General features: G+C 39.4%; 1 protein-coding gene across 2 annotated transcripts in view; it reads left to right on the plus strand.

Moving 5' to 3' along the window:
- GIGYF2 (GRB10 interacting GYF protein 2) overlaps positions 1-13,042 on the plus strand; it is a 68,836-nt gene that overhangs the window by 132 nt on the left and 55,662 nt on the right. For both annotated transcript variants that reach the window (XM_088538080.1, XM_088538081.1), the window contains exon 2: positions 11,404-11,483. In XM_088538080.1, the coding sequence (XP_088394206.1) occupies positions 11,443-11,483 (41 nt within the window). In that variant the 5' untranslated portion in view covers positions 11,404-11,442. The remainder of the gene's footprint in view (positions 1-11,403; positions 11,484-13,042) is intronic.

Consider the following 13,042-nt stretch of genomic DNA (forward strand, 5'->3'; position numbering starts at 1 on the left):
GCGCCGCCCTGGCCGTCCCAGTCCGCCAGGCGCCGGTGGCGCCGTAGTCCTGTCCGTCCCGCGGCCTGGCGGCGGGGAGGCCGCTCTGGGCCGGGCCGGCGGCGCAGGCCCCCCCCACCCCCCGCGGCCGCCGCTGCGCTGCAGGGCCCGGCCGCGACCGGCCCTGTGGGGAGCGGGCCCTGGGCGGCGGGACGCGGCGCTCGCAGCGGCGGCCCCGGCGCCGCCTTCCTGGCTGGAGGTGCTTGGTCTGGGCAGGCCCGGCCCTTCCCCGCCCCGTGGCGCTGAGCCCGTGTGCAGGCAGGTGCCTCTGAGCACGCCCGGCCCTGTCAGGTTACACGGACTGGGGAAAGAGCGAGTCTTTTCTCTCCTTTCTCTGTCAGGAGAGCAGCGATGACCAGCAGTGTTTGGCCGGGGAGGCCTTGGCAGCCCGAAGGGCGCATTGATCAGGGCCGTGCGTGCTTGGTATTGATCCAAGGCGAGTAGTTTCAGTGTCAACAAAGCACCCTCCAAGCTCTGAGCAACTGCACTTTGAAGTGGGGCAAGTTGTAGGCCAGGAGGAGGTGTTGCCAAGTGACGCTTATGGAATAAAAACATATGTTTTTCCTCAGCGGTTGTCAGCCTTCAGCATAGGGGACAGCTTATAACAGAAAATTCTTATGCCCCTGTTTTTTGGGGGTGGGGGGACAAGCGTCTGAGTTTTGCTTATGTTCTTTTTTTCTAACTTCTTGATGCTCATTCTATTTTCCTGCTTCAGGAGCTGACTTGGGAAAGTTCCCGGAAAGTACGTGTGATATATATATATATTTTTTTTCCCCATAATTCTTTCTGTTGCATATTGTTTTTAAGTTACTTTTTAATAAACACAAATTCAGTTGCTGCTTTTTGAATTGTAGATGTGCAGAATGATAATGTGGAGCCTTCGTAAATAAAATGTGTTGCTCTAGTCCCTAAGAGGAGCTTAGGTACTGGTATTTTGAACTCTATTTTTGGGCTCTGTTTTTGAGCAATGGTTGTATAGGATAATAATATCTTAAGTATTCAGTAACATAAGTTACTTGAGTATTGCTGTTATTGGCCTTTACTTGTTTGGACTTTCTTTGACCTGTTAGCTGATGCAGAGGTAAAAATGTACATCCTGTTTGATCTTAGTGGTGTAAACAGAAAAGCTGGAGTGTCTGTTGCCCCATTTGCACTCTCTCCACCTCCTGTCTCTTATACTCGTAAGTCGTATGAGTTAATTAGTGTCCAAATTCACATGTGTCAATGTTAATTCCTTACCGAATGTGTGATTGAAAACAAACACTCAGTATAATGGACAACTATATTAAAAATGCAGAAGTTGTCTGTCAGTTGTCACCTTTGGTAAGACCCACTCATATGGAGACTTTCTAACAACCTCTTTAAATATCTAGCAATATTTTGTGTAAATATTAGGTTTTCTTAATCATTTCAAGACTTGCTTGAGCTCTCCCAGAGCCTGGGTTTCAGAACATGTATGTGGAGAAGTTCATCACAGCATTTCTAGGGCCTTTTCTGATCATTTTTTGAGTTCTTGCTTTAAAGTAAGAGTACAGAAGTGCAGAATAGTCATGTAGTGGTGATAACTTATTCTTAAGGTTTCCTGCAGAAACTTTGACACAACACTAAAAAGTCAGACTCCGGTAGACTTCATTACGAATGTTGTTGTTAAGAGGACTTTAAAGTAAAGTATCCTCAGACACCTAGTGGTTTTATTGCCATCCTAAAACATACAGTAACTGGAAAAATGAGATTTTTATACTGACAGAAGTGAAAAAGCTGCTTATAAATAATGACTTCAGGTTTTGCCCTTTTTTTTTTTTTCTTCTAATAAAGTCACTTCTTGATTGATGAAAGCATTTAGGGGTCAAAAGGCAGTTAAAAGGAGTCTGCAAGGAAGCTGTTTTTTAAGGTATTCAGAATAAGCACCAGTGCTTTTCTTCTGCTGTTCTTGCTATCTCCTCAGGTCAGTAGTCTAAATTGTGCTGTATCAGAAACTGGAGATTCTTAAACCTGAACCTGAGGGGTGGGGGGAAAGGTGGCAGCGCTTTCAGTGTATATAGATGCTTCATTTCCAAAACAAACTAGATGTCAGAGACAGCTTTGTGGGGAGTGGCCCCAGGGACTGTCTGGAGAGGTTGTTTGCAAATATGTGCCATTGCTGAAAGGTTTTTCTAGTTATCTAACTATACAAAGCAAAAGCGATTGGTAATATAAGTTTGCAGTCATTTATGAAAATGAGTTGGACACATGGACCATGGTCTTTTCCCTTATTCACTGTTATTTAAAGTGGTTCGTGCCTCCAGCTCTTCATTTTTTATTTAAAATATCAAAGATATGGAAATTGATTCTCCCTTTGCAGCCCTTTTTAAAGGATGAAGCTAAATATTCCTACGCTCTGTTTTAAAAATTCCTTTCCTTAGTGTTTTTATCTGTGCTTTTGTCTTTTTCATAGTGGTCCTGCTCAAAGATGAATGGAGGTAAACTATATTTAATTTACAAATGGAAATAAGCAGAGGAAAGGCATTGAGGAATAAAATTTAAGATCATAAACATCAAAGCACAAGCCTGATATGTTTTCTTCTTCCTGCATAGCTTGCTGGAGATCTGTTGACTGTTTTGATAAGGAGAAATCCATCTCCTTGTTATCGAAAAAGCATTTGTATTGAAAGGGATCTCTTTCTTTGTATGGCGTTCTCATTAATTTATTTTAATTCACTGGGTGACAACTGAAGACTTAGGTGTGTGACATGTTGCCAAGGGGGTGATACTTTGTATTTTCACAGGAGTTAAGTCAGTTCCTATCCTGTTTTAGCCTCTCTTTCCTTCTTTGTAGTCAAGTACTGAGCTCTTTGGTTGTAGAAATGACCTGACTTGAAATTCCTCAGACCTGAGGACTGTTAGTGAGCTCTCTTGGCTGTGATTAAGTCATGGATGGAACTAAAAAGAATGAAATGTTTTAAAATTACAAGGTCTATGCCAGGTTGGCCATTGGTTGTGCTGTATGTGTGTATATTTATGTGCATATATGTGTGTGTATGTATATAGGCACATGCAACCACCTAGTTCATCATGGTAGCATGGATTGATTATTTATTTATTTTTCTTCTGTTTTAGGTCAGAAACCTAAAAGACAATTGCTTTGCGTTACTCTGTTAGTAATGGAGCTTGCCACAGTGTGTTGAGTACAAAATGTGTCCAGTTCTCTGTAGCAGAGAAGACTGTCAATCTGTTCTTTTAAAGGTCAATAAGCATTTCTTGAACATAGGAGCTCCACAGCAGTGGTTTGATGCCTGTGAGAAATTTGGCTGGCATTGAAAATTTTAGGTCTCTTACTTAGATATCTTTGTGTAGAAAGGATACACAGAATTGTTTTGATATAGCTGAAGTTTTTGGCAAATATGAAATCAAAGCATATATTTTAAGGAATAATCTTTTTTGGAAGTAATATATGTACAGGATCTATATGTAGCATATAGAAGCTGGTTATCTAGATCTCAGATTGTGGACAAAAGCAGATAGGATATCAGGAAGTCTTTAAAGCTAGTGGGGTCTGTAGGTCAATGAGACATTTTGCTGGGCATTTAGAAAATGTATATAAAATACTACTGTTTTGACGGTACCTTTTGGATCACTTAATATCTTTTGATTCCCTCAACTAATTACTAATAGTTATGCATTGTGGGTTTGCTGTCTTTGGGCCATATGTTTTCAAGCATCCAGGCAAACAGGAACGAGTGATTATTTGCTGCTCTCAGCAGTGGTTTTTGTATATTTATCTTGTCAACTGTAAACAGGTAAGCTGGCCTGCATAAAACATGTCATGAAAAAAAACAATCGGAAGACTATTTCTGAATGTTAAGCAGGTGTTACTGAAGCAAAAGTAAGCACAAGACATTTCAGCTTAAAGATAAATCTTTGATTATGTGTTGACTCATTTTCTTTCAATAAGAAACTAATTATTTCAGTTTGTGATTACTGCAAAGAGCTTTAGTTCTTCCTGTTGATGACAAACTGAAAGCCCTTTCATGGTATTGATAGTGTTTTATGATGAAGATACTAGTTTGTGAGATGGGAATCTTCTGATGCTGAAGACCTGCCTGTATAGGTTAGATTGGATGGAAGTAGATTTGTAGCCCATATATGGTAGTGTGTCTCTTGCGATGGAAAGAAATAGGAGGGAAAAGTGTGCTTTCGATTATGAACGGGTAGCTGAATTTATGTACCTTCAAATTTCCAGTCAAAGTATAACCTGGCAAGATGTTTTTGTGTAAAGAATATACGTAACTTGTGATTTGTGAGCAGTGTTTGGTAGAATTAGAATCATTTAGGTTGCAAGAGATCCTTGGTCATCTGCTCCCACCTCCTACTCAAAGCAGAGCTAACCACAGTGTTTAAACCTTAATAAGGCATGTGATAGTGAAGCTGATCAGGGAAATGGCATATGGCAAGGTTTTTTAGTTATAAGAAACTAGTAACTTCATTTAAGAAACCAGAGACCTGGTTCAGCTACCATTAAAACCAGTTGAAGCTTTTGCATTAGGCTCAGTTAGTGCTGAATCATCAACGTGTGTTTTTACTGTATTATATTATACTAAGGCAGCTACGAATAATATTGCAAATCTGTTTACAAAGACTTGGTTCTTCTGTCAGCTTGTACGATGTGAGTGTCCAACAATGTTGACATAAAGAGAAAGTACTACTAAGCTATTAAATGGTGTTGTAATTCGTACATAGTAGTAAGTTAATGTCTTAACTTTGCAATTGATTGATGTAAACAGTATGATATGCATAGCAGTTTTCTCTCAAGACTTTTTAAGACACCCTTTCTTACTGTTGAATGTTTTTTTTTTTCCTGCTTGTTTTTAAGTGCAGAATGTCTCAGAGCTGTATGCATGGGGAAACTTAAAGGGTAGAGAGAGAGAATTTCTGCAAAGCTCTAAGCTGCTTATATAAATTATATTAGAAACAAAACCAGAAAATCCCAGCAACCCAGCTGTGTTAATTCAGTGCATCTTCCCAGTAAACACAGTATGAAGCTTTGTTCTGCCATTTTGATGTACCTATGGGCTGCATAACGCGATGTGACAACTGGGAGAAACGCTGCAGCGAGGTTTGGGTTGCAGGCCTGCAACCTGACTTGTGGCAGAGAAGCCCCAGTTCCGAATCTTGGTGCAGGTGCATGGTCTCAGCATCCTGATCTGTAAGGTGGAATGACACACACATACACACACACATTTCCCTAGCAGTTTACTTGCTCTGTACAAGCTGCAGGCAGGTTTGAAAATGGTTTTCAGAAGGAAAAAAGCAGGATGATACTGGCAGAATTTGGGGGACAAGATTTGCTATGAGCAGCCAGTGGCAGAGCCAAGGATATGGTCTATGTGGAGCTTAGTCTTTGTTCTCTTCCTTTGGCTAAAAGACTTGTAATGAAGGTGGAGGTCGTGCTGCTTATCCAGTGAGAAACTGGGAGAAGTGGGCAAGTCTTCTTGTGCTCGGGTGAATCAAAGCCTGGATAACTTCAGTGCCTCTAACAGAGTTCACAGTGCTAGGTAGGGATGGAGGGGATGGGATATTTCATGTTACTGGGCATGTGAATTTTCCCTGTTGCCTTGTCCCAAAAGCTGTTTCAGTGCCTACCTCTTACGCTTGCCATTCTGGACCACAGACTGTTGAAAGACTGGAATGTTTTTGCAGTGAGATGAGATAGGAAAGTTATGATACCTTAATAGAAAACTGAAAATGTAACTGAAATACAGGCTTAGGTTCTGAAGAAATGTGTGGTTAGGACACTGTCCCTTTAGGAAAAAGCTCTTGATGTGTGGGTAGATAGGGCTTGAAAAATTTACCAACTGTATCAGGATGAGGGCTTGTAGGCTCCAAGGCACAACTGTGACTTGATGATGTATAATACAAAGAACAGTGGTTTTTGGTTTTGTTTTTCCCCAATTTTCTGCTTAAGTTGGAACATACTTTTTAGAAAATCATCCAGTGTTGACCTGAAACTAGCCTACTCTTTGCTTCTTTCTGAATTTCTTGCTTCAGTCCTTTCAGTGATAAACCTGAGTCTTCAGGCCTTTTTACCTGCATAAGCATCTAAAGCCTGAGCAAGATGGTACTTAAACATTTCTTGAGGTGCAGTAAAGTTCTGGATTTTGGGTTGGTTTTTCTTCTCCCCTCCCTCCATATGTTTTCCAGAAGAATCTTGCATTTGGTGTATGTCATCTCTCGTATATTCTCTTCACGGGTCTTTTGATTGTGCGCTTGGCCTTATTAAATGCGACCTGCTATACTGGCCTGCCTAATTGAATAATTCATAATGACTTTATTAATGATGTGTCATCTCCATCGTGTACCATTGCCATTCTTGTCATCTACAGGTTTAAGAAGTAATATGAAACATTGTTATAGATTCTGTAGAAGTAGAGGATACCTTCTTACCTTTGCATTTTCTGTATGTTTTCAGAATATTTTCCTTCTGGCATTGGCTACTGTAGGTTCTTTTCAAGAATCGGTTAAGAGGTTTTTACAAAGTCATTTTTTGGCATTCTGCTTTTTAATTGGAATTTCCCGCAGAAGTTCAAATTTCACCTGTTCACTTCAGCAATGAGAATACCCAATCTCACAAAAGTATATTTTGATTGGGTGTCTTCTGTAAATCCATGTTGATTGGCCTTAATTATATCAGTGTCCTTTAATTGGTGTCGTGTTCTTCAGCCAGCAGTTAATATTGAATAGACTTATATTATAGCTCTCTGAGTCATCCTGTCTACCACTGTGCCAAAACTTTAAAAGGTGGTTTCTTAGAGTTCTAGAACTTCCCTAATATGCAAAGAATTATAGAAAATTAGCATTAATGATTCAGTCAATTTATTGTAATGTCTTTTTAACACAGTTATTGGGTCTGGTAACAGCCAGCTCTGGTACCACTGTTGAACATTCCCTGCAGTCACCCATGGAACATAAAGCAATATCGTCTTGACGTAATGTTGCTGTTGTGTAGTGGAGCGCTGTTGTTCAATTCCTGTTCCAAGTTTATTTAAGGAAAATCCAATTCCTTGTTCTTAAATCTGCTTGCGGTAATTTTCCATTGTGTTCTTTGTTTCTCAAAATTTTTCAGCCAATTTCTAGGTTAAAAGGGCTGTTTGAAATGTACAGGAACGAGAGAACTCCCTGGAAAGGGAAGGAAGTGATACTGTTCGTCATAAGCATCTCAGATCAAACAGACTGTTCTGATAGAAAATGGTTATGTAAAAGAAGGCTCACTAGTATGTTTTCCAAGGCTTAGGTCTCCTAAATTAAGAAAAATATCTAAGTAAAGCAGTCCTAAAGATATAAATCACAGTGACAGAATCGAAATAATTTTGTCTATTTTTTTCCCCTTCTTGTAGGAAAGAATAGATGCAAACCTTGTCTATTCTTAATTTGGGGTTCTACAAATTTGTTATAATTTGCCTCCCGCCGCGTTCCCCTCCCTTCACCAAGAGTAGTGCAACGTTTTGGTGGCCTGTGCAATCATATGCTATACATGGAAGTAATTCTGTGATGGACATATTTCAGACAATGTTAACTTCTTATATCTAACTCTTTTGCCTGTGAATAAAGGACAGCTCTGTAAATGATGATTTTGTTTAAATCCTGACGTTGTGCAAAGTCCAGAAAACCTGGCAATGTGGATCTTGTAGTTTTCTAAGAAATTTTTGTCTAGATTGCTGTTGTGCTTGTAGATTTTAAAAGGGCAGAGCTTGTTTTTGAAATGTGCCACAGTAAATAGAATTTTGTTATTAGGAGACCTTCTAGATCTTTTTCATCTGAGATTTTTTTTTTAATATTTAAACAAGTTTAGCTGGCAGAATCAAATGTCAGCCTGTGTATGAAGCACATTTTTGTGGGTTTTAGTAGAGTTGTCAGGTCCTAGATAGCCAAGCTTAAAACATAATCTTAAAAACCAAGCTAGCTAAAATAAACATTGTACCTAAAGCAAATCAACGAAGGGAGTGTTGCTGATAGCAACCTCTGTACCTACAATATTACCTGTTAATTTTGAGTGAAAGCCACTTAAAGGCTTAACTTGATTGGATTACATTTTGTGTGCTCAGAGGATGGACTTTTAACTTTCAGTGTACTAAGCTGCTGAGAAAATAGAAGCAATATTATTTCCCCATGTGAGTCTGCAGCTTGGCAATGGCTTGATGCGACTTCTTGCTTCTTCAGTCCTGTTTGCCAGTGGTGGATCTGTGGCTGCAGTGCTACTGCATGAAAATGGGCTCTTGATTCCAGTTTAGGAAGCAATTCAAGTTTAGGAAACTTTTTATTAAATTGCTGTGGAAAGCTGCATGTGTTTGTAGGGTTGCACTGGCATCTTGATCCAGGAATGGACCTGATTTGAAAATTTTGGAGAAGAGGAGGAGGAGAGGAAAGTGCTCAAGTAGTGCTCTTACCCAAGCAAAAGTTTGCATTGGGTGTTATCAAAATATGCCCTCAGTTTCATAGTTCAGCTTAGGCAGTTGTGCAGATCACTCAGACAAAAGCTGTTATTTTGTAGAAAATCTTACTTTACAAAAGCCTAGCAGTTCAGAGGGGAACTCTTCTTCCATGGTGTAACTTCATGATTATTCTTTATGTAATTTGCCATCCTTGATGAATATGAAGGCAGCAGCATAGATTAAAAAAGGCAAAAATAACAATTTAATTATTAATATTGAAGTTTAGATCTTAAGAAAATTAATTAGATGACAAAAATCTGATAGCTTCATACATTTGGCTGGGCCAAAAGATGTGAGAGGGAGTGAATGATCAGGTCATAAATTTCTCAGTTCCTCAACCTTTTCCTTGCTCCACCCAACTCTTCTTGACTCTTCTTGCAGCGCCAGCGTCCCTGCGTCCATCCCAACTTGCCTTTCCAGTTAGTGCAGCTTCTCCTTTAGATGCTGAGTGTTCAGGTAGTCACTCTCACATGCTTCTCTGCTTTGGCTTTTGGATTCTTGCAAAGAAGTGACCATAAGGCAAACCTAGGGAAGCAACATCAGTTTTGTTTTCCCTGCCTTTTCTGCTTTGACATGGCTAATGTGTTTTCTTTGAGCACTTGCTGTCTTTGTTTCCTTGAGTCTTTCTTGTACTAGTTCCATCCTCCATGCTTCAAGAGTGCTTCATTCAAGGTCTCCCCTTCAGCCCTGCTTTGCCTGTAATTTCTGTCTTTGATGCGTGGCTTGTTTCTGGGTGGTATTGCTTGTCAGGGTAAGTTGATGTGTTACTTCTACTCAAATCTGTAAATCTGGTTCTTTTTCAGCTACAGTTTCAGCTACTCACAGGTATCTAGCTTTCTCTAGAGTCATAACTTCCAGGAAGGCTGTGTGTCTTGCTTGGGTGTAGCAGAGGGAGCCAGTGAAGCGATTCCAAGGCAACATGTTGAGGGGAAATGAAACAAGGAAAGCTCTTTTGCAGCATCATCGATAAGATGGACAAAGCCTTTGTGGAGATGCTTCTGAGTCTGATAGAGAAAGATGAAATGATATCCTCTATTATTAGGAAGATAGTGCGGAGGCAAAGGAGAGGTGGGTGCCAGTGGGTCCATAGCTAGTAAACTACTCCTCCAACTGTTATTCTAATGCTTTATCTGTGTATATGATACTTGCAGTGCCCACTTTAATGTTCAGTAATAATAATACTCTCCAGTACTGCTGATATTAAGCTAGCTCCATGAAGACACCCTTCCCTTTAAGGCTGTTGCAGAGTGTGTTGTAGGTTTGTGTTTGTCAGTGTGTGTGTGCTGCTTGGCATGACTTCCTCTCAGTGTTTTCATGTATGGCTGCTAGAGTTCCTGTCCCTTAGACACCTTACTTCACCTCTGCAGCTCGATTTGCAAAACTGATGACCGGATGTGCCTTGAGCATTATATCCTTGAATATATATCAGCTTCTTTTTTTTTAAAAAAAAAAAAAAAAAAGCAACCGGAATATTTTCAAATTAGGCCTGAGAAACTAGATGCATGTTTTGATGTTTGTGTATTCCTTTCTGGTGTATGTAATGGAGATAATACATTTCATTGTACAAGGTTATTGTGAAAATAAAGTTTTTATGGTCTCTGAGTAAACTATATTGAGAGCAGGAAAATAATAGCAAATATTCATCAAGGATCTTAGACTTTTAGTAAAAATGTGAGCCAAGTTTTGGTTGTTAGGTTTAGGTTTTTGGGAGCTTAACAACTGTAATCTGCATGCTCTAGAGATAGCTTCCAACCCAGGCTGTTGATCATCTTGCTTTCTTTTAGTATAGCTATTTGGGTGATAGATACATAAGAACCAAAATGCGTTTCTTTGTCTGATCTTGTCTTTTTTTTTTTTTCTCAGAAACTAATACCCTCTTTTATCTTCCCATTTTTGCTTGTTCCCTTTCATGTCATCCTTCCATGCAAAGTATAGATGACCTTATTTGGGTAAACTAAGGTACAGAGTTTTGATGCAGCAAAGTTCATAAAGACCAGCTGTATACTTTCTTGCAGTCTTTTTTGGTGTTTTGCTATGATGTATTTGATTTTGAAAATATTTCCTTCTCTGCAGATTGAGTTTCTGCTGTTGCTGTTAGGAAAGAGGAGCTATGTTTTCCAAATGTAAATGTCCCTTCTGCAAAGCTGTCTAGCCTGAATTGTGCTTAGTTGGGAACAGGGAAGGCTTCACAGCCTTCGCTTGGCCTCCTTCCTTGCCTGCCGCTTGATGTTGTTTACCATTGCCCATATGTTCCTGATGTATAGGAACTTGCCTTGACCTTCAGTAGTGCCTGCAGGAATTGGGGTAATAGAAATGAGGGTGACTGAAGCCTGAAACTGCTCTTTTAGCTTAGTAAAGCTAAGGATGAGAACTGCTGGGCATCTCCTGCAGATGGAGGAGGACTTTACTGCATTGGATATACTCAATTTTTAGGAGGCTTATTTTTCAAGAATGAATAGTGGAAATTTCTTGAGTACTTTGCCACTTGACTGGCAAATATTTCTTGCTGTGTTCTAGTGTGTTTTTATCCTCTTGTAATTGTCAGAAAGCTGCTGTTCTGTTAATTAAGCATTAATGAGGGAGGATTATGCCTCCAATTCTCCTGTTTGCTTGTCTTGTAGTCACTGATTTGACAAGAGACTGCTTGTCCAAGTTGTTTCTTCAGACACCCTAATCCAGCGTCCCGTTTCAGCTATTAAGAATGATTTGGGGCAAGAAATCCTGATAATTATGCCTATGCTCATAACATAGTCCGTGTTAGAGAGCTGAAATGAGTTCCTTTAAAGATCCAACTTCGTCCATTTTTTTGCATGACCAGGTGTACTTTTGTATTGTGAAGAAAATAATGAAGGACTGTGTTAATCCACTTGTTTTCATAGTAACCATTTGTGTGTTACAGGTTCACGCTTTTTAAAAAGGAGGAATAGAACAAGAAAAAATGGCAGCAGAAACTCAGACACTTAACTTTGGGCCTGAATGGTGAGTTGTTTTGTTTTGTGAAATTCTGGAACAATGTCTGAAATTTTTGCGAACTTACGTGTTTCTGTGCTTGGGGGCTGAATTGGCAATAAGACCAAATGGGATATAATATGTTTTTGTTCCTTACTTCTCAGTCCTTGACCTGTGACTGAAAGCAATATTCATATAATAAAATTAGTCCTCATTTTACACTTTGGCACTGTGTATGAAATAAGTTGGATTTCATGTTAGTGTAATGTGTGAAACTTGCTTTGCTTGTCTCTGAAGTGGACAAAAAGTAAGTGGAGAGCTGATTTGGTGTTCCCATGTGATAAGTGATAACAAAGAAGTTCTTACCCTGTCCTTACTGGACTTAATTCTCTAAGCAGGTTTTCCTCTACCCAGTGTTTCAAACATCCTTTATGGAATATGTTGAAGATATATCTGTTCTTTACATCACCTACTGTAGGTGAACACTGAAGAGTGTAGGGGAAAAACAACTGTTTTGTTGTTGGGATTCTGTGGCAGTCTGTCCTCTTGCATCAGTTTCTAGAAAGCTTTTCAGCTTTGTGTATTGCCCTGCCTCTTGCTAAAATGTGGAAGGGTGATTATTCAGCATTTTCTCCAATTTCTTGGTGACTGCAAGGTTACAAACAGGGGTTTTTTGGTTGTGTGGCTTCTAGAAAGAAATATGACTTTTAGAAGGGTAAAAGGGAGTGTGGAGTGGTTGTAAGAAATCTAATTGCTTTGTCTCCTGTGGTAAGAGTATTACTGGAATAATGTATTCACTTTTGCTGACACATTTTGTTGTACATCTTAAAAATTGGAGCATATTCAAAAAAGAAGTAGTGTGACTTGTGGTCTGAAAGATGATGAGAGCTCAGTCTATTTTGCTGGTTTGAAAGAAGGTTAAAGAATGACTTTACCGCTATCTATAAATATGCCCACCAGGCAGATATCTTAGGCTAGAGGGCTCTTCAGTGTAGCAGACAGATATGATTAGATGCATTGATGGATAGAAGCCGAAGTTATGTTTAAAAAAAAAAAAAAAAAAAAAAAAAAAGGAAGAGGGGAGGTAACTCTTAAAAAAGCACTATTAAGTGTAATTTAAGATTGCTGTCACAATGAGGGACTATGTAGTCTGCTTAATTTTAAATCTAGATTCGATAATATGTGGAAGTCTACATTTTATTTTGATGAGTTAATGGATTTGGTACAGGAGTAATGGAGTGAAATTCTAGTATTTACAATGACCTTTCTAGGTTGCAGTACCCTCAGGTCAGTCTGTATGCTATTATATTACTTCTTAATAGTGAGATTCTTTTACATCTAATCTGGATTGGAGTTGAACATTGCATTGACTCATCTAATCCCTGGAAAAATGCCTCTCCAGATATTTTTGATTCGGAAGTGATATGTAAAGAAATTGCCACTGGGTGTCACCAAACTAAAAAACTCGAATGCTGTCGAAGTGGCTCGTACTTTTCCTTTCCTATGCAAGTAGGAAAAAGAAGAATGTTTCAGTTATCTGGTATCTTTGAAATCAGTAATTTTCTCCTTTCCTATGGCTGTAGGGAAAA

Source organism: Tinamus guttatus, unplaced genomic scaffold (assembly GCF_059628265.1).
Source record: "Tinamus guttatus ecotype Peru unplaced genomic scaffold, ASM5962826v1 Tinamus_guttatus_pri_ptg000927l, whole genome shotgun sequence".
Lineage (NCBI taxonomy): Eukaryota > Metazoa > Chordata > Aves > Tinamiformes > Tinamidae > Tinamus > Tinamus guttatus.